The 22564-nt window shown below is 40.6% G+C and overlaps 1 protein-coding gene across 1 annotated transcript; it reads left to right on the top strand.

Moving 5' to 3' along the window:
- Positions 1-4375: 4375 nt before the first annotated feature.
- On the top strand, positions 4376-11547 carry LOC110887793 (leucine-rich repeat extensin-like protein 3). Its single transcript, XM_022135362.1, has 2 exons — positions 4376-4436; positions 10343-11547. Exons 1-2 carry the CDS (start codon positions 4376-4378, stop codon positions 11545-11547), a joined length of 1266 nt encoding a protein of 421 aa, XP_021991054.1.
- The last annotated feature ends 11017 nt before the right edge of the window (positions 11548-22564 follow it).

Genomic DNA, 22564 nt, shown 5'->3' with positions numbered 1-22564 from the left:
GAGCATCAGTCCTGGATTCTTCAGAAGACTTGCTAGCATTTTCATTCAGCTCGCTCACAATTTTCGGCATGACTTTCGCCATCTGCTTAGCGATGAGAGCAGCGATACACTTGTCTTCATGGTTTCGATGAGCTGAGCGGGAGTGAAACGACCCAAATGACGACATTGTCTGCAATTGGCATCGCCATAGGACTCAGACACAAATTTCGATTACTCTACGAATAGACTCCTACACCGCTCTAGACTACTTCGTATAAAGCTCAGGAACACAATCAAGCATATAAACACATAGGCACGTAGGCACACAAACCACAAAATCACATAAGCACATAGAGCACAGAAGCATTTAAACCACAGAAACATACTATATTTTGCACGTATTCACCTACATTTGTCGTACAGATTCACCTATCAGTCAAAGTCCGCGAGTTTGAGATAGCGATTGCGATTAGTGGGTACACAGCGAGTAGCATAGCGAGCAGCATAGCAGAAGCGAGTAATCAAGCGGTTTGTTAACGTTTTGAGATAAGTGTGTAGTGCGAGTCATGTGTGCCGATTAAAGCGAACAGTGAAAAGCGAATAAATCACCAAAAATCGAAACACATAAACAGATAAAACCACATAAAACACAGTAAAATCCACATAAAAGCGACCAACATCAGAGGTAGCGGCAGCGTAATTCAGAATCGAAACACATAAAATCGAAGATAGATTGTCTGGGTGTGTAGACATCGACTGCCCGAAGTGATTCGACTGTTCACAAGGACCTTGAGTGCACACTTTGGCCTCCCGGACTGTGCTCTCGCCTCGATTTTGGGCGAACGGCACGCATCCTTCCAGTTACAGCGTGACTCAAGTCGTTTGGAGTCCGTCGAGACTTTGGTGAGAGTTTTGTAAAACTAAGATAGAGAACGGAACAAGTCGTTAAGGTTCGGGTTTCACCCTTGGCTCAACAACTTCGTTCCTATTTTGATGAGATTGAGAGGAAAATTTGCGTCGAAGTATGGATTTCACTCCCGATTCAACGCAAATTCTCTTGTTTATAGATAAAAATTTGCGTCGAACACGCGATCTGATCGAGAGTTTGCGGTTTTCACACCTAATCTCGACCTAATCACTCATTCATTTTGAAAGTAGTGCAGTGATAATGTTCAGCGAGTGCGAGTGAGAATAGCAAATAAGCTCGTACAAACCCCTACAGGGCATGCACAAGGCGGTCTGTTGGTACTTAGACTGTAGACTAGGTCGTTTCTAAGACATCAACCCGGACTAGGTCGAGTCTTGCCTAATTCTCTATAGTTATGGCTCTGATACCAATCTGTCACACCCCAACCGATGACGAAAACATCGCGGCGCGGCACTGAGCGAAACAGATTGTCCAAGAGAAATTCCATAACAACTAAATTACCGGATAGTTAATATTTAGTCCCATACCATAACCCATCAAGTAAAACAATTATTACAAACAGAGATATCTCAAAGACAAGTAAACCTTTTCCGACAACTCATATTTAAATAAATAAATTGTTCGTAGGTTTCTAGACTCTCCTAAGCTCGATTCCATGAAAGCAAGCAAGCATCCCAAGCATCTGTCACATACGTTAAAATAGAGGTCAATACACATAGTGTAAAGGTGAGCATACAAGTTTAATGGTATAATAGAGTTCAAAATCGTTTACGCATAACCAGCATGTAACATGTAGCAAAGTGAAGCTAGTAGGTTATCGACAATGAAATATACACAGACATGACTGCGAGTTGTAGAATGCGCAACACATATCACCACTGTGACACGTGAAGGAATAACCTTAACAACCCCTGTCCACGACAGGTGCTGAGTCTGAACTATAGTACTATCGTTGCTAAGGCGTCAGGCAACAATCACTGTGTAAACATAACATACAAACGTTCACGAGTAACACGTATAACATGCAGTAACGATTAGCGTATAAAAGTGTTTGCGTTGTGTGATCGATGTGATTTGAATAAGTAACGTATGTAACACCCAAAAGTGCATAAATCAAAAAGGGATCGAGTATACTCACAGATAGCGTATAACAAGTAAACACTCTCTTGGATTGAAGGGAGCGCTGAGAGATTAGCCTGAATAGTTAATGATAGCATAAGCGAAGAACGACACGTAAAACGATGCAAAAGTAACAAGTGTCGAACGGTAATCCGATCGGATGTCAATCCGTTCGGATGGTCATCGGATCGGATGGCCATTCGGTCGGATTGACATTCGTTTGGTAAGGATGTGTTTGTGTATGATGGCTTTGAAGTTTCATTGTAGCATTTTGAAAACAGAGAAGTATCTCTATCCTTCAGGTTGATCGATCGAACGGTCATTCGATCGGATAGCGATCCGAATGGCGAGACATTTCAGTTTGAGAACAAGTTCACAGCAGGATGGTCATTCGATCGGATGGTCTTCCAATCGGATGGCAATCCGTTAGAAGCTGATGATCTTTGAAAATTTATAAAACAATTTAAGTGTTGAAATCCAAGTGCAATCCGATCGGATTGCCGTTCGATCGGATGGCAATCCGATCGGACGACAATCCGTCCCACAACCTGATCGTCTTGAAACTTGAGAAATTTGTTAAGTTTGAAAAGTTTTGCGGTTTGATCGAGACGTTATGACAACGCATTAAGCAATAGGAACTTCCATCAGACCCGAGTTATCCGATCGAACAGGAATCACCCTAATATGATCAGTTAACTGTCCTTGACGGTTGTTCATACTCAACCCGAAATCGATTGTCTTGTTGATAGAAACCAGATCTCAAACCGTCACTTCACTAGAGAAGAGTAGAAGGCCTGAACGAGCTCCGATTCTATCGGTTTTGAGTGCATTGAGTGTAAAAGAGTTGAAAGAAAGTTGAAAAAGTGTCTTTCAATCCTTTCAAGTTCGAAAATGTTTAGATCTATACAGAATCATTGTTAAATCATGTGGAAATCCTTCAGATCTAAGTTGGTCTTGATGGAATGAGGCCAAACCTTAAAGTTCATAAGAACACAATGATGACATCACCCTAGAACACCTCAGATCCGCTGATTTCACGGTTAAAAGTTAAGATTCAAAGGTGAAAATGATGAAGAAATGTGTGTAGATCATAGAAGCACAAGATTTGAGTTGGAAACTTACAAGGATCGTGAGAAGTCGAGAGAAAGAAGGTTTGGAACGCGCTTGGTCGAGTAAGAGAGTTGTCACACCACAAGTGATGTGACACGAGGTATTTATAGGTTGCCAAAAGAGGAAAGTGGAGTGCAAGGGTGCAGGTGTCGGGTGGCATCTCGATCGGATAGCACTTCGATCGGATGGCAATCCGATTGGATGGCGATCCGATCGGATGGCCATTCGATCGATTGGCCATTCGGTCGAAGTATCCGACGTGTTGAGTTCCGGCGTTTCGTTTCACGTGTTGAGCGTTGCGATGCGTTTAAGCGATGCGATGGATTAATAATGGCTACAATTAACTTAATCGAAACTCGCTATATCTAACAAACAATCATCTTAATTAACGGGCGTTTAGCGTTTGCGATTAAGTTGCGATTGCGATAGAGTTGCGGTTGCGTTTCGATTAATCACCACAAAACAATAAGTAAACATGCACAAGTAACACATAAATATCACACACACGTAAATCAATATACAGAACCTATTAGTCAAGTTGCGAACGCGATTGCGATGCGATTGCCGATTAAGCGATAAAGCGATAAAACATGCAATAAACATCGATGAAACCTCGATTATTAATAGATACTCCACATAATACCACTAAAGCAAATAGAATAAAAGGTTCGATTACAAGTCACGGTGTACAATCCATAGTTAAGCAAGAAGTGACAGATCGCAATTAGCAATCTTTTCTTCCTTTGACTTTGACTTTGACTTTGACTTGTACCTTGACTTTCGAAACACGGGGTGTTACATTTACCTATCATTTAACACTTAAAGTTAATAGCTGTTAACTTTTTGGATTAAACTAACATGTTTCAAGAATGTCAGAAACGGAAATGATACAAATTTAAAATTGGCATGGACTAGCATATTTGGACAAACCACAAAGACGAAATGACAGTTAACTCTAAATTTAATAATATGTTTAGATCAAATAAAAAAATGTATAACTTAAGAAAATTTAAATTCAAAATTTCAATAAATATGCAATATATCATGTATTCAGCCCCAATGTAATACACAAGATCAAAGAAGACCGTTTTCTCTCGTGTATGTTTTACGATGACGATTGACAAAATTCAAGGACAATCTCGTGTATGTTTTGCGATGACGGTTAACAAAATTCAAGGATAATGACTATCCAGAGTTGGTTTGTTTTTAAAATAATCAATATTTTCACATGGTCTATACATGGCTTTTTCCAGAATCAATAGTAGTGATGGACTTAAATCGTTAGTTGTTGATAAAAATGGTAATCTTACGAGCATGACATCCAATGTTATCTACAAATCACCTTTTTAAAGATTTTTAATTTGTATTAATAGATTCCTAAATGTAACATTAATTTCTATTTTTTTATTATTACTTGTATGTAATATGTCATTATTTATTACAAATATTTTAATTTATTACATCATTTTTTATCCACCTTTGTGTAATATACGGGTGTATACTTAGTTTTACATATTAAAATATTTTTTTTTATTATTTGTGCATGTGGGTGTGGGTGTTTATACACACACTAGTATTAAGCCCCTGTGTTGCAGTGGTTTACATAAAACTTTGTTAAGTAGTAACAATACTATATCATTGTCAGCGACTACTAACACCGGAAAAGCTCGTAAAAACAAAATATATAAAAACGGAAAAAAATAACGCCGAGCGAAAAGCAGACGTAAAATCTTTGAATCACGCACGCTCGTTGCTGAGAAATTAAAGCGAAACGTAAAACATAGAAAAAAATAACTAAGTCCATCCAGGACTCGCGTGTTGGACGAACTTGTCAAACGCAGAAAAATAAATGTGACGCAACGGGCCAGTCAAACGGGAAAAAATATATGATAAAATGTTGAACCCCACATGCACGTTGCGGTGCGTTAACTCACAAAATTTAGAACGAAACGAAAAACTTGGGAAAGATGAAAAGTATGGTGGACCAAAATTAAAAATAAAAAGGAGTTGGGATTAATTTGTAAAGAGTAAACTGCCATTTTGGTCCCTGTGGTTTGGGCACTTTTGCCAATTTAGTCCAAATCTCAAACTTTTTAAATCCGGGTCCCTGTTGTTTCACTTTTATTGCCATTTTAGTCCAAAATTCAAAACCCCCCTTTTTGAGTATTGCAACCTGCCTATTTTGTCTTTTTGTGTAGGGGCATTTTTGTCCAACTAATTTTATTTAACATATTAACTAAAGAGTAAACTTCTGTTTTGCTCCCTGTGGTTTGGTCACTTTAACAGTTTTGCCCCAAACCTTTAAAAATAGCCATTTTACTCCCTGATGTTTTGGTTTTGTTGCCAGTTTGCTCCCCACGGGGAGCAAAATGGAAAAACAAACAATTTAGATGGAGTTAGAGGCGGGGAGCAAACTGACAAAAAAAACGAAACATCAGGGAGTAAAATGGCTATTTTTAAAGGTTTGGAGCAAAACCGTTAAAGTGACCAAACCACGGGGAGCAAAACGGAAGTTTACTCCTAACTAAATAAATCAACCAGCAGCCCTGATTCACCAAAATCCTCTCTCCCCCTCTCTCTTTCTCTCTCTCCCCCTCTCCTCTCTGCCGCCACAAGCACCACCACTTGCCACCACCCTCTCGCACCCCCACCCCCACCCCCACACCACAACCACAACCACCCCACAAGCACCACCTCTTCAGAGCAGGCGGTGATCTGGAATCCAAGAAGCGATGGAGTCACACTCGAGTTAGGGTTTGACGGCGGCGCTCCGGCAGTCGGAGATGATGAGTATTTCGTGTGCCGGTGAGCCCTACAAACCCAAACCTTTTATATCTTCCCCTACAAAACAATCCAAGATCAATGAGAGAACAGTCTGACCGGATGTTCATCGGTCAAAACCCTACAACAGCCACCGGTGAACATAGTGTTCGAAACAACGGATAAGATTGTCCAGATTCGTGACCGTCTCAAAGCTGCCCGGGATAGGCAGAAGAGTTACGCTGATCCAAGACGTAAGGATTTTCACTTCGAAGTAGGTGACAAAGTCCTACTTAAGGTGTCACCCTGGAAGGGGGTGATGCGGTTTGGTAAGAAAGGCAAGCTAAGCCCGAGATACATAGGACCTTTCGAGGTTATCGAACGTGTCGGGTCCGTTGCCTATAAGTTAAACTTACCAGAAGAGCTCAGTGGAATTCACAATGTGTTCCACATCTGCAATCTGAAGAAGTGCTTCGCTGACGAATCACTGGTTATACCCCATACAGATGTGCATATAGATGAAAGCCTGAAATTTGTGGAAAAACCACTGTCGATTGAAGATCGACAGGTTAAGAAGCTTCGTAGGAAGCATGTACCTATTGTAAAGGTCAAATGGGATGCCCGTAGAGGTCCCGAGTATACGTGGGAAGTTGAATCCACGATGAAAGAAAAGTACCCTTATTTATTCCAGTAAATCTCGGGTCGAGATTTATTTTAAGGGGGTGAGGATGTAACACCTCGGAAATTCACGTCCTATAATATGTAGACACGTGTCAAATGTTTAAACATGTGAAAGAAATATTATAGAAGGACAAAAGTTGACAAACATGCAAAGTACGTGAATATACGTAATCCTAAGTGTCAACTGTGAATAAATGTAATGTACATTAACCCTACACGATGCTCATACCTTCAAACGAATAAATCATGGATCATACGGAGCTAAAAGTGAGAGAGTTCAAACTACAGGGGCTAAATGTGTCAACATGTTTAAATTATACCTCTGAGTGACCTTTTGACAAACCCGGAGCTTTGTGAATGTTAGTTATGCTCACTAGAATGCACTATAAAAATTTTGTAAAGTTTCGTCAACGTATGAGAAAGTTATGATCAAATTCGTGTGCGAAGTGTTAAAGCGTAAACGTTGGAAGTTAGGACTTTTCGGGTTAACCAGAAGTGCCCAGGGACTTGGCAAAGTGGGTATAAGTCCTAAAGCCCTTGTAGGTAAATAATACGGGGTTGAATTGCAAGAACAACGCTTAGTTACCCTTTCGAAGGACCAAGGGTCAATTGTGTAACAAAAGAAAAAAATAAAATCTGAATTTAAGAGCCACGCGGCCCGCGTGGGTTTTGTTAAAATATGAGGCGGGCCGCCTCAGGCGCCCAGTAACAGAAAAAGCGGGCAGCAGCCTGTTATGCGCGAATTTGACCCATTTAGCCGGTTTTCTCACATCCCTTGGCCCCTAAAACAACCCCTAAACTTGTAGGACACCTGTGGGAATGTTGTGGTTAGTCCTAGACTAAGATGTCAACATTTTGTGGTGGGTTAAGCACTATAAAAGGGGCATGATCTTGCAACTCATTGATCACACCTTCTCCTGCATTTGTGGATCATTTCTGGAGCTATCAAGCAGCCTCAAGTGATCAATCTCGTGCATAGGACTCTTGTAAGTCTACTAGTCCTTCTTTAATTGAGTTTAGCTTAATATTTAGGCTAAAAGTCAAACCGTCGTAATTACGGTTTGACTTCAAGATTAGTCATTAATGGCTCAGTCAATTCTCGAATCAAAAGTAGATACAAGATGGTATTTATGTGGGTAATAAAACCTCAAAAGGGTTTCCCCTGATCATCACTCTAACCAGGTCAAAAGTCGGGTCAAACTTATATTTAAAAAGTCAACAGGAAGTCTAAAATGCCATTTATGCATAATTAACATTGTAGATCATATACAACCTGTTGGATCATTGTTATAACTTAGTAATAAGTTTAAGAACATGTCTAAACATGTTCAACCCGACAATTTCCTGTTTAGACCCGGTTCGGAACCGAAAGTCACAAAGTTTGACTTTCACTTTGACTTTCAGTTCTGACCCGTTTAGGCACATTTTAGAAATGCCTCAGAGCTTTAATTGGACTAGGTTCCATGTTAGAACAACCCTCTGTGATTATACACCTTGGTTCATTAATTATCCAATTAATATGCATGTTTCCGTTAATTACTCATATGTTGACCGTTATGCCCTTATTACCTTAAAACGTGATTTATGGAAATGTAAAAATGTAGAAACCTTAATTACTGATATATAGACTTGTATGCAAAGTTTGACATCAGTTTGACTTGTAGATTAAGAGTTATGCTCATTATCGAAAAATTAATGCTTTATGTTAATAAAATGACGTAATTAGCGTATAGCCTAGTTAAACATGCTTTTTGGTATCAAATCTTTTACCCACTGATGTAATATATTATTTTGGGATTTTTAAAGATTTTTAATTAATTTTAGGCTGAGCATAACTCATAGTCGTAGGCTTAATTCGGTAAATGTCGGTTTTGCCCTTACGGGCCATAAAATGAGTTTTACATATTTAAACGACTCCAAACCTTTTTCTACTGATCACATATGATAAATAAATTATTTTAAGCCTTCTGGAAATATAAAAATATCAGATTTAAGTAGCGAACCCGGAAATGGCCTTTAATCGCCTTATTTAGCGTTTTTAGCGCATAGTGTGTTTTAAAATCATATTGGACATAACCGGGTTGATACCTACTGATATAAGAGGCAAATTTTAATATTTTAACAGTAAGAAAAGGTTGATAAACTCAGACTTCAGTTTTGAGCTTTTCGGCTTATGTGAAATTACCAAAATACCCCTACGGGGCCTAGTTTGGTTAGAAATGATAAATTTCACATATATGCTTTATCTTACTGTTATAACTCATTAACTTGAGTATGTTTACTGATTACATCAGACCTGTAACTCAGTTAAACACTTAAACTCTTTTATAAACTATTAAATGACCAAACTACCCCTACGGGGCCTAGTTTGTGTTTAAACACGTTTCGGGCATAATGAAAGACACCTTACTGATGTCATAACATATTTGAGGCATAATTAACTTAGGAAACCTGTATATAGCTCTCATGAATACCCGTCACGCTTATTACGCGTACGGTTCGGTTTATGTAACAAGTTTACATAAATTAGCCGAAACGGGTCAAACCTTAACGGTTTTATCTCAAAATCCAGAGTGTGAATAATAAACCCATATTAAACAAGTCTTCAAACTTGTCGGGTCTAAATCACATTCTATCCGGTCTTCGCTTAATCGTGCGTACGTACCGTATCTTTGAAACTAGCCGGTCTAAGCTTAAGCTTAATTAAAGACCCGCTAGGATTCTAATAGGCTATTATAAAACCTTCGTTCCAGATTTGGAGGACCAGTAAAAGCTACGTGCATTTTGCTTATTGTGATTAATACTTGCTCAGGTAAATACTTTTAACTTATTTTCCCTATACGGGCTTGGGTTACGGTGCATAGCGTACCGCTTGATCGGACATCAAATCTCCACGCTTAGTGGGTAGTTGAATAATTTGATCGGCTCGTTTAAACAGTCTTGTTTACTTTACAGCCTTTGGGGGGTTAATGACCATGTCCCGGATATCCCTGGCATCATCTTACGAGATGGCCACGACCTGAGCACGGGGTGTAGGCGTACTCCCGTGTATAACTCACTTAAAGTGGTGTGTCTATTGATCTTTAACCCGGACAAGATCCGGGCTACTGAACGCATAAGTAACATGTAATTCGTTCACAAGATTATAATATTAAATAATTCTCCCAAGTTAAACAAATGTTTATGCCTTGTGCATCCAAACCAATTTTTAATCATTTTCCAAAATGAGTCGGTTGATTGTATTTACCAGTGTAAACTGACGTATTTTTCCCAAAAGACTGAATGCAGGTACTAATCGAAATTGGCTGGGATTTCTCCTTAGCATCATTAGAAGTCTCGCAAGCTTAAGATGCCTGAAGTCTGTTGAACTAATACCTCATACTTTATTTCGATCCATCTGTGGATAAACAATCGAACGTTGTGATATTTAAAATTTCAATAAATAAGTTCGGTTGTATTATATCTTTTAAATTGCTTCCGCTGTGCCTATTGAATATTGTGTTGTTTGACTATTATGTTGCCAACTACGTCACGATACTCCCCCACCGGGCCCACCGGTGACACGTGGAAATCGGGGTGTGACAGGTTGGTATCAGAGCCAACACTGAGTGAATTAAACACTAGCCTTTTGTGTTTAATCTCAGCTACACAATTGCACAATTCTAAGCTTCGAGTCTAGACTTAAAACCTAGGACAAATTCTGCTATTAATTTGACCTTTATTTTTGCATATATTTTGTTTGGTTATCTCATGCCATATTGACAGGAATTACCAAAATCCCGCCAAGATTCTTCAGGAGAAGAGGAAGGGGCAAGGGGCCAATCACCGCCCCCAATAATAATGAAGCTGGACCCTCGAATGCGAGAGCTCCATCCACCACGGAGAGTGACGATCCCCAGCAGAACCGGAGGAACCTCTTTGAGCCAGCTCGACGGTCGGTCTCACACAGTTCAACACCTCCTAACCCTTATGCGCCACGATCGGATTACGAGGCCAGCAACCCTCAACCTTCATACATACCATTACAGCGATCCTTATCGCACAACTCCTTCGGTGACCCTACACCAGTTTTTAGGGGCCGGTTTAACCCGGCAAACTTCCTACAAGAACCAGGAAATTTTAACCCATTAGGTCCAGAAGATCATTTCTCTGGAGATCATGCGGACGACATGGAAGAGGATACGGACCCTGTCGAGCCTGCCAGTGGCACACCAAACCACTCGATAGAGATCTCTGACGGATCTTCCTTTCACGGATCGCCCTATGTTGGTCCTGATAGCTTTCAAGCCATGTTTACCAGGCACGAATGGTACTATACGCCTCCTCGCCATTCGCCGCCTCAGCAGCAGCAACAGCAGCAACAAGATTCCCCTGGGGATCCAAGGTTCGTGGCAGTCACGCCACCACCTCCTCCGCCACCAGTTCAACCGGCACCCCCGCAACCACCAAGGCGTAGGAGAACCGGAGCGCGCATATCTGTGCGAACAGGAGACTTTCATTTTAGTTCTCCACGCCAATCAAGTGCCAGCCACTACCCGCCACATCAAGAAGATCCACAAATGGGTGGGCCTTCGCAACCAGTTGCACCGCAACCCCCGCCTATGGGTTTTGATAACCCAATTCCGGCATACACGAGTTCCATGGCGTATAACCCGTTCGAACCGCCAGTGCACAACAACTACAACTATGCCGAAGCAGACCCGTACGTGGTAACGGCTAACTATAACACTCAAAGACCCTATGGAGATCCATGGGGAGTAGGATACCCAACTCATGGGTACCCGATACCTCCCAGACCTATTGTTCGGGCACAATCGCAACCACCAAGGTTCTCCCCACCAGAGCATGAAGAAATTCTGCAAAGATTGGACTATGTAGAGCGAGAATTTCACAGGGAGCGAAGGGAGCGAGAAACGTTCTTCCAGGGACTGACAAGCTTGATCAAAGGGAAGAGCAAGAAGGACCGCTGACTCCTTCCAACTGTTGTTAAGCCCCTGCGTGGGCATATCTTATTGTATAAGCCCCTGCGTGGGCATATCTTATTGTATAAGCCCCTGCGTGGGCATATCTTATTGTATAAACCCCTGCGTGGGTATGTATGTAGGTATGTTTAATTTGACCCCTGCGTGGGTCTATCTTTCTGTCAACCCCTGCGAGGGTATTTTATTGTGTAAGTCCCTGCGTGGACTATTATGTTATTAGGCCCCTGCGTGGGCATGTGTTGCTATTAAACCCCTGCGTGGGTATGTGTGTTATTGAGCCCCTGCGTGGGCAAGTATTTGTTTAAACCCCTGCGTGGGTAAATGATGTTTGAAAAGACCCGTTTAGGGCAGCGTGTAACCTATGTATAATTAATGGAATGTTGGTGTTATAAAAATTTCATGTTAGCCTTATGTGCATAATTAATTTATATTCATTCCTTTTAAAAATAATCTGCCTATTTAAATATTAATTAAGAATCTTAAGTGTGAAACCTAGCCCTCGAGTCAATTGAAAGACCGGGCCAAGATGGTAAGACCCGTTTAAAAGATTCAAATCGCTGTTAACATCTTAAAACATGTTAACACTCCTGGCAGAAGTGATTCGTTAAAATCATATGTCATTCTTATATATATAAGGATTCTTTAGAAGATTCCAAACCCAATTATATGATCTCTGAATCATGGGTGGAGAGCATCAATTAAGATGGTCATAATTTACCATACGTGGTAATATGATGCCTACGAGCCCAGCTCACTTCCATATGAGCCATAAGGCAGAGGTAGCTATGACTCCCTGTCTGATGAGGGTAAAGAACTTGGTTCAAACCTTAAAAGTCTTGATTCTCTGAAATCATAGCTTAAAATTCAAATTGTCCATGTGACTAAGCCTTATGTGCTAATATATATTGTTATTGTTTACAATTAGGATAAATTTTAATTGAAATCCTAAATTAATACGATTAATAAGTTAACCAAATATGGTCTCTGATTACCATGGTTAACGAGTTACCCTAAGGGGTAATTCCTTAAAAACTCCCAAATAAAACATTGTCCTTGTTTTCTGCAACAGCTCAATCCAGATGGCTGACTCAAATGAAATAAATAGCCATCCAGTGGAGCAAAATGGGAACGGCCAGATTACGTTAACGGGTGCTGAATTAAAAGCGATCATAGACGGCGCTGTTACACAGGCTTTGGAAAGGCAATATGAGGAATATAGTGGTACTCGAAGTAGGACCCACTCTGCACCACATTCAAAGCCCAAGACACATTCTGAGGCTCATATCAAGCCTCCTCCCAAAAAGAATGGACCCAAGAAAGATGGTGATGACCGTCAGTCCACCAACCATCAAAGTGTCCCATCTCAACAATTAGTACTGCATCAAGAACCCCGTAACAAGGGTTGCACCTATAAGTACTTCGTGTCTTGCAAGCCCAGGGATTTTACTGGGGAAAAGGGGGCCGTCGACTGTATGACTTGGCTGGACGAGATGGAAACGGTGGTAGATATCAGCGGGTGCGCTGAAAGGGATGTAGTTAAGTTTGTGTCACAATCCTTCAAGGGTGAAGCGTTAGCATGGTGGAGATCTCTGATTGAGGCCACCGGAAAAATCCCATTGTATAATATGTCGTGGGATCAATTTGTCGCCCTAATCAAGGATAACTACTGCCCTCAACATGAGGTGGAGAAGATAGAATCTGACTTTCTATCGTTGGTGATGACGAACCTAGACTGTCAAGCTTACCTGACAAGCTTCAATACGCTGTCCCGGTTGGTTCCTTACCTGGTAACCCCGGAACCAAAAAGAATCGCTCGCTTTATCGGAGGTTTAGCCCCGGAAATCAAGGCAAGCGTAAAAGCTTCTCGGCCAGCTACCTTCAGGTCTGTAGCTGACATTTCCTTATCCCTCACTCTGGATGCGGTCAGACAGAGATCGCTGAGGAATAAGGAGGCCGAGAAAAGGAAGCGTGAAGACGATGGTTCGCGGAAGTCGAACAAGAAGCACCGTGGGAGCGGTGACAACAAGAAAGGGTCGGAGTCGAGGAAGGATGAGCATAATTCTGGTGAAAAGCCCAAGTGTAAAATTTGCAAGAAGCAGCACTATGGAAAGTGCAGACTGGAGTCAAACTCTCAGACTCAGTCAAAACCCTTTGCTTGTGGAATTTGCAAGTCCACGGATCACAAAACCCTGGATTGCAAGAAGATAAAAGACGCAACGTGCTACCGTTGCAATGAAAAGGGGCACATCAAGACCAACTGCCCAAAGTACAACAAGAAGCCTGAGGAGGTTAAGAAGACTAATGCTAGAGTCTTCAAAATGGACGCGAAAGAGGCTGTGCAAGACGATAATGTCATAACAGGTACCTTCCTTGTAAATGATGTCTTTGCAAGAGTACTTTTTGATTCAGGCGCAGATAAGTCTTTCGTAGATCATAAGTTTTGTGAATTGCTAAAATTACCTGTCAAAGCCTTAAAAGTGAATTATGAGGTAGAGTTAGCAGATGGAACCACAGAGACCGTCTCAACTATGTTAGATGGATGTGTTATATCCATTAGGAACCATTCTTTTCCTCTGTCTCTACTTCCGTTTAAGTTGGCTGGTTTTGACATAGTACTGGGTATGGACTGGTTATCTCACAACCAGGCCCAAATTGTATGCAGCAAGAAGCAGGTAGTGATAAAGACTCCGACTGGCGAATCACTTACCATTCGGGGAGATACCCAGTATGGGCTGCCTGAGCAGGTGACTATGCTCAAGGCTTCAAAAGGTTTAAAGAAGGGCTGTGTCATCTACATGGCACAAGTAATTATTGATGACCCTAAACCAAAGATAGAAGACATCCCTGTTATTTCTGAATTCCCGGAAGTTTTTCCGGAAGAACTACCCGGTTTGCCACCAGATAGGCAAGTGGAGTTCAGGATTGATATCATCCCCGGAACGGCACCAGTTGCCAGGGCACCTTATAGGTTGGCACCCACCGAGATGAAAGAATTGAGGACACAGCTAGACGAATTGTTAGCCAAAGGTTTCATCAAACCTAGTTCGTCTCCTTGGGGAGCACCAGTTCTGTTCGTAAAGAAGAAGGATGGATCGATGCGTCTATGCATCGACTATCGTGAGCTTAACAAGGTCACAATAAAGAATAGGTATCCTTTGCCCAGAATCGATGATTTGTTTGACCAATTGCAGGGAGCAAGTTATTTCTCGAAGATTGATTTGAGGTCAGGCTACCATCAGCTGAAGGTTAGAGATGAAGACGTGCATAAAACAGCATTTAGAACTCGTTATGGTCATTACGAGTTCCTAGTGATGCCTTTTGGGCTCACTAATGCACCGGCTGCATTCATGGATCTCATGAATCGCGTATGCAAGCCATACCTGGATAAATTTGTCATCGTCTTCATCGACGACATTCTCATTTACTCTAAGAACCAAGCCGATCATGAGAAACATCTCCGATGTATTCTCAAACTTCTGCATCACGAGAAACTCTATGCCAAATTCTCCAAGTGTGAATTTTGGCTTCGGGAGGTCCAATTCCTTGGACATGTGGTCAGTGAGCGTGGTATCCAGGTGGACCCCGCTAAAGTGGAAGCGGTTATGAATTGGAAAGAGCCGAAGACGCCTACAGAGATTCGTAGCTTCCTGGGATTGGCAGGATATTACAGGCGTTTCATTGAAAATTTCTCAAGGATTGCTGCACCCTTAACTTCCTTGACCAAGAAAAAGGAAAAGTTCGTTTGGGGCCCTAAACAGCAAGAGTCCTTTGAGATTCTGAAGCAAAAATTGAGCAACGCTCCTGTACTGACATTACCTGAAGGCACTGAAGAATTCGTGGTTTACTGCGATGCTTCACACACCGGTTTGGGGTGTGTGCTTATGCAGAAAGGCAAGGTTATTGCCTATGCGTCACGACAGTTAAAGGTGCATGAAAAGAACTACACCACCCATGATTTGGAATTGGGTGCCGTCGTGTTCGCGCTAAAATTGTGGAGGCACTATCTTTATGGAATCAAGTTCGTGATCTATTCTGATCACAAGAGCCTCCAGCATCTGTTTAATCAGAAAGAATTAAACATGAGGCAACGCCGTTGGATGGAGACCTTGAATGATTATGATTGTGAAATCAGGTACCATCCCGGCAAGGCGAATGTAGTCGCCGATGCCTTGAGTCGTAAGGAAAGGGTGAAACCCATTCGAATCAATGCCAAGAGCATTGAAGTAAGAAACAATTTGATGGAAAGGTTATTAGCTGCACAGAGAGAAGCTGTGTTGGAAGCTAACTATCCGAATGAAAAGTTAGGGGTAACCGAGTAGCAGCTAACTTTTAGCAAGGATGGAATTTTAAGATTAAATGGACGAATATGGGTTCCAGTTCATGGGGGGCTTCGTGATGTTATCTTCCAGGAAGCCCATAGTTCCAAATATTCCGTTCATCCTGGAGCGGATAAGATGTACCAAGACCTAAAGGCAAATTATTGGTGGATAGGCTTGAAAAAGTCGGTAGCCGCCCATGTAGCCAACTGCTTGACCTGTGCGCAGGTCAAGGCTGAGCATCAAAAGCCGTCAGGCTTGCTACAACAGCCTGAACTTCCCAAGTGGAAATGGGAATGTGTAACTATGGATTTTATTACCAAGTTACCCAAGACGAGGAAAGGAAATGATACAATATGGGTTATAGTTGATCGACTGACTAAGTCAGCACACTTCTTACCCATCAAGGAGACTTATAGCTCAGATATGCTAGCCCAGCTATACGTTGATAAGATTGTAGCCTTGCATGGCATACCTGTGTCTATTATCTCTGATAGAGATACTAGATACACGTCACATTTTTGGAAGAGTTTCCAGCAATCTTTGGGCACACGTCTAAATTTTAGTACGGCTTATCATCCTCAGACTGACGGTCAAAGCGAGCGTACTATTCAAACATTGGAAGACATGCTGCGTGCATGTGCGATCGATTTGGGTGGTAGTTGGGATAAGAACTTACCATTGATCGAATTCTCCTACAACAATAGCTACCACACCAGCATTAAGGCTGCGCCCTTCGAGGCATTATATGGTAGGAAGTGTAGATCGCCCGTCTGTTGGGCGGAAGTAGGGGATGTCCAGTTATCAGGACCAGAGATAGTGTTCGAAACAACGGATAAGATTGTCCAGATTCGTGACCGTCTCAAAGCTGCCCGGGATAGGCAGAAGAGTTACGCTGATCCAAGACGTAAGGATTTTCACTTCGAAGTAGGTGACAAAGTCCTACTTAAGGTGTCACCCTGGAAGGGGGTGATGCGGTTTGGTAAGAAAGGCAAGCTAAGCCCGAGATACATAGGACCTTTCGAGGTTATCGAACGTGTCGGGTCCGTTGCCTATAAGTTAAACTTACCAGAAGAGCTCAGTGGAATTCACAATGTGTTCCACATCTGCAATCTGAAGAAGTGCTTCGCTGACGAATCACTGGTTATACCCCATACAGATGTGCATATAGATGAAAGCCTGAAATTTGTGGAAAAACCACTGTCGATTGAAGATCGACAGGTTAAGAAGCTTCGTAGGAAGCATGTACCTATTGTAAAGGTCAAATGGGATGCCCGTAGAGGTCCCGAGTATACGTGGGAAGTTGAATCCACGATGAAAGAAAAGTACCCTTATTTATTCCAGTAAATCTCGGGTCGAGATTTATTTTAAGGGGGTGAGGATGTAACACCTCGGAAATTCACGTCCTATAATATGTAGACACGTGTCAAATGTTTAAACATGTGAAAGAAATATTATAGAAGGACAAAAGTTGACAAACATGCAAAGTACGTGAATATACGTAATCCTAAGTGTCAACTGTGAATAAATGTAATGTACATTAACCCTACACGATGCTCATACCTTCAAACGAATAAATCATGGATCATACGGAGCTAAAAGTGAGAGAGTTCAAACTACAGGGGCTAAATGTGTCAACATGTTTAAATTATACCTCTGAGTGACCTTTTGACAAACCCGGAGCTTTGTGAATGTTAGTTATGCTCACTAGAATGCACTATAAAAATTTTGTAAAGTTTCGTCAACGTATGAGAAAGTTATGATCAAATTCGTGTGCGAAGTGTTAAAGCGTAAACGTTGGAAGTTAGGACTTTTCGGGTTAACCAGAAGTGCCCAGGGACTTGGCAAAGTGGGTATAAGTCCTAAAGCCCTTGTAGGTAAATAATACGGGGTTGAATTGCAAGAACAACGCTTAGTTACCCTTTCGAAGGACCAAGGGTCAATTGTGTAACAAAAGAAAAAAATAAAATCTGAATTTAAGAGCCACGCGGCCCGCGTGGGTTTTGTTAAAATATGAGGCGGGCCGCCTCAGGCGCCCAGTAACAGAAAAAGCGGGCAGCAGCCTGTTATGCGCGAATTTGACCCATTTAGCCGGTTTTCTCACATCCCTTGGCCCCTAAAACAACCCCTAAACTTGTAGGACACCTGTGGGAATGTTGTGGTTAGTCCTAGACTAAGATGTCAACATTTTGTGGTGGGTTAAGCACTATAAAAGGGGCATGATCTTGCAACTCATTGATCACACCTTCTCCTGCATTTGTGGATCATTTCTGGAGCTATCAAGCAGCCTCAAGTGATCAATCTCGTGCATAGGACTCTTGTAAGTCTACTAGTCCTTCTTTAATTGAGTTTAGCTTAATATTTAGGCTAAAAGTCAAACCGTCGTAATTACGGTTTGACTTCAAGATTAGTCATTAATGGCTCAGTCAATTCTCGAATCAAAAGTAGATACAAGATGGTATTTATGTGGGTAATAAAACCTCAAAAGGGTTTCCCCTGATCATCACTCTAACCAGGTCAAAAGTCGGGTCAAACTTATATTTAAAAAGTCAACAGGAAGTCTAAAATGCCATTTATGCATAATTAACATTGTAGATCATATACAACCTGTTGGATCATTGTTATAACTTAGTAATAAGTTTAAGAACATGTCTAAACATGTTCAACCCGACAATTTCCTGTTTAGACCCGGTTCGGAACCGAAAGTCACAAAGTTTGACTTTCACTTTGACTTTCAGTTCTGACCCGTTTAGGCACATTTTAGAAATGCCTCAGAGCTTTAATTGGACTAGGTTCCATGTTAGAACAACCCTCTGTGATTATACACCTTGGTTCATTAATTATCCAATTAATATGCATGTTTCCGTTAATTACTCATATGTTGACCGTTATGCCCTTATTACCTTAAAACGTGATTTATGGAAATGTAAAAATGTAGAAACCTTAATTACTGATATATAGACTTGTATGCAAAGTTTGACATCAGTTTGACTTGTAGATTAAGAGTTATGCTCATTATCGAAAAATTAATGCTTTATGTTAATAAAATGACGTAATTAGCGTATAGCCTAGTTAAACATGCTTTTTGGTATCAAATCTTTTACCCACTGATGTAATATATTATTTTGGGATTTTTAAAGATTTTTAATTAATTTTAGGCTGAGCATAACTCATAGTCGTAGGCTTAATTCGGTAAATGTCGGTTTTGCCCTTACGGGCCATAAAATGAGTTTTACATATTTAAACGACTCCAAACCTTTTTCTACTGATCACATATGATAAATAAATTATTTTAAGCCTTCTGGAAATATAAAAATATCAGATTTAAGTAGCGAACCCGGAAATGGCCTTTAATCGCCTTATTTAGCGTTTTTAGCGCATAGTGTGTTTTAAAATCATATTGGACATAACCGGGTTGATACCTACTGATATAAGAGGCAAATTTTAATATTTTAACAGTAAGAAAAGGTTGATAAACTCAGACTTCAGTTTTGAGCTTTTCGGCTTATGTGAAATTACCAAAATACCCCTACGGGGCCTAGTTTGGTTAGAAATGATAAATTTCACATATATGCTTTATCTTACTGTTATAACTCATTAACTTGAGTATGTTTACTGATTACATCAGACCTGTAACTCAGTTAAACACTTAAACTCTTTTATAAACTATTAAATGACCAAACTACCCCTACGGGGCCTAGTTTGTGTTTAAACACGTTTCGGGCATAATGAAAGACACCTTACTGATGTCATAACATATTTGAGGCATAATTAACTTAGGAAACCTGTATATAGCTCTCATGAATACCCGTCACGCTTATTACGCGTACGGTTCGGTTTATGTAACAAGTTTACATAAATTAGCCGAAACGGGTCAAACCTTAACGGTTTTATCTCAAAATCCAGAGTGTGAATAATAAACCCATATTAAACAAGTCTTCAAACTTGTCGGGTCTAAATCACATTCTATCCGGTCTTCGCTTAATCGTGCGTACGTACCGTATCTTTGAAACTAGCCGGTCTAAGCTTAAGCTTAATTAAAGACCCGCTAGGATTCTAATAGGCTATTATAAAACCTTCGTTCCAGATTTGGAGGACCAGTAAAAGCTACGTGCATTTTGCTTATTGTGATTAATACTTGCTCAGGTAAATACTTTTAACTTATTTTCCCTATACGGGCTTGGGTTACGGTGCATAGCGTACCGCTTGATCGGGCATCAAATCTCCACGCTTAGTGGGTAGTTGAATAATTTGATCGGCTCGTTTAAACAGTCTTGTTTACTTTACAGCCTTTGGGGGGTTAATGACCATGTCCCGGATATCCCTGGCATCATCTTACGAGATGGCCACGACCTGAGCACGGGGTGTAGGCGTACTCCCGTGTATAACTCACTTAAAGTGGTGTGTCTATTGATCTTTAACCCGGACAAGATCCGGGCTACTGAACGCATAAGTAACATGTAACTCGTTCACAAGATTATAATATTAAATAATTCTCCCAAGTTAAACAAATGTTTATGCCTTGTGCATCCAAACCAATTTTTAATCATTTTCCAAAATGAGTCGGTTGATTGTATTTACCAGTGTAAACTGACGTATTTTTCCCAAAAGACTGAATGCAGGTACTAATCGAAATTGGCTGGGATTTCTCCTTAGCATCATTAGAAGTCTCGCAAGCTTAAGATGCCTGAAGTCTGTTGAACTAATACCTCATACTTTATTTCGATCCATCTGTGGATAAACAATCGAACGTTGTGATATTTAAAATTTCAATAAATAAGTTCGGTTGTATTATATCTTTTAAATTGCTTCCGCTGTGCCTATTGAATATTGTGTTGTTTGACTATTATGTTGCCAACTACGTCACGATACTCCCCCACCGGGCCCACCGGTGACACGTGGAAATCGGGGTGTGACATGGAGACTCTAAACTAGGGTTTCTGCTTGCTCTGTTTTCTTTTTGTTGTTATGTGGATGAAGAGAAGATTATGAGGGTTTTGTTGTTGTTAAATGACCATTTTGCCCCTGAGGAAAAGGATAAAATAGCAGGGGTTTTTTTTTGAGAAATCTGAGTTAATTTTGCTTTTGGACCAAAATGGCAATAAAAGTGAAACGGTACCTTCGAAATACCTTTCCTGTTAATGATAGTGTTTTTTTTAGTCAAACTTTAACTATATTTTTCTCAGCATATCAATGCATGGTGTAACAAGCTAATGTATCAACGGGAGCTTCAAAGACAGTTAAGGGCGATGTCGTCAAAGGATTATCGGTGGACAGTAGTCCCGACTACTTTTTTTAACATGATAATAGAACAAAATAGAGAGGCCTACGGATATGGAGACGGTTCAAAAGATAATTTTTCTCCCTTTTGGGACGTTGATACGGTACATTGTGAAATATGCTTATTCGGAATGTATGCTTTTTATAAATTTGCAGACCTTTATTTTAATAAATTTAAAAATAAACTTTCTGTTTAAAGAAATTAGCAATTTTTATATTTTATGTTTTATAAAAAAATATTGATTTTTTAAATAATTTGTAACTTTAAAAATAATTCCCTAAAAATAATACCTTTTCCGGGGCTTATTTACGTTTCAATTTTTTGCAGATTTACATGCCCGTATCGCAAAACGAAAACCACTGGTTACTTCTAAAAATAAATATGTGTTCGCTTAAAATATATGCTTATTTTCCCGATAACTGTAACCTAAGTAATTACGGAGAAGGATTTTGCATACACAGGAAAATACATCAAATTCTTTTGGAATTTGAATCTCCATTCGTATGGTTTCTGGGCCGTATATCGTACTGGCAACACTCGGGGATAGATAGTGTAGAAGCCTTAGAGTATTGTGGGAATGTTGTGTGGGCTGACCACGAAGCTCATATTGGCCGAAACTCAGGTTTTATCATATATATGCTATTGGAAAATCTAGTTTACAACCGTTCATTGACATGGAACGAAGTAAACATTCAGGATGCTTGTGTCAGATATAGACGCTACATGGCTGATGAACTCTACGCCGGGCGCTACACACCAACTAATTTTTGAAGGCTGGACGTACGCATTGTAAAATTTAATTCTTATATAAATTAAAAGTACTAATTACTATTGCGGTTACGAGAATTTGTTACATGATTTTCCTAATTAAAACATAAAAAAACTAAGCTATTATTAAAATTCTGCTAAATTATAAGATTGACAAATGTCATCCGCTGGACTCTGGGTTTCTGTCTCTTTCCCTTTTCCTATGCCTGATGTTTTACGTGAACGAATCTGTGATGGCACTGGATCTAAACAAATGTCACGACCATGGTCGTATGTTCGACACCGCGAACAATATACCTGAACGGGCTCTTCCCTACGAGACAAGATTCGGGTGTTTTCTTTTGGACGACCAGATTGACGTTTTGTAATATGCGGCGGTAATACACTGCCAATGCCTTCTGGTATCACCCATTCAGACCTATTGTAGGACCGGTTTTGACTCCGAAACGATTGCGAACCGAACGTGTGACGTGCGGAATCCGTACACGAACGTGACCTAAACACAAGAACGTACAAATAATGTGATTCTATTGAAAGATATGACGAGTACAAGAACCTTGAATCACTTTCTCTCTCTAGAATCTCTATCTATATCTAGAGCTCTCCAAATTATCAAAATGAGCAAAAGTCCTAATTCTAA

The sequence above is a fragment of the Helianthus annuus genome, chromosome 11 (assembly GCF_002127325.2).
Source record: "Helianthus annuus cultivar XRQ/B chromosome 11, HanXRQr2.0-SUNRISE, whole genome shotgun sequence".
NCBI classification, from domain to species: domain Eukaryota; kingdom Viridiplantae; phylum Streptophyta; class Magnoliopsida; order Asterales; family Asteraceae; genus Helianthus; species Helianthus annuus.
Note: the sequence above shows the minus strand (reverse complement) of the source record. Positions and strands in the feature narration are given on the sequence as shown.

Bases quoted from the DNA above. Each gene is read 5' to 3' on its own strand.
- LOC110887793 (XM_022135362.1), top strand. From the start codon at position 4,376: ATGGCTTTTTCCAGAATCAATAGTAGTGATGGACTTAAATCGTTAGTT. The intron at 4,437-10,342 runs GTAATCTTACGA...CCATATTGACAG, and splicing joins GTTAGTTGTTGATAAAAATG to GAATTACCAAAATCCCGCCA.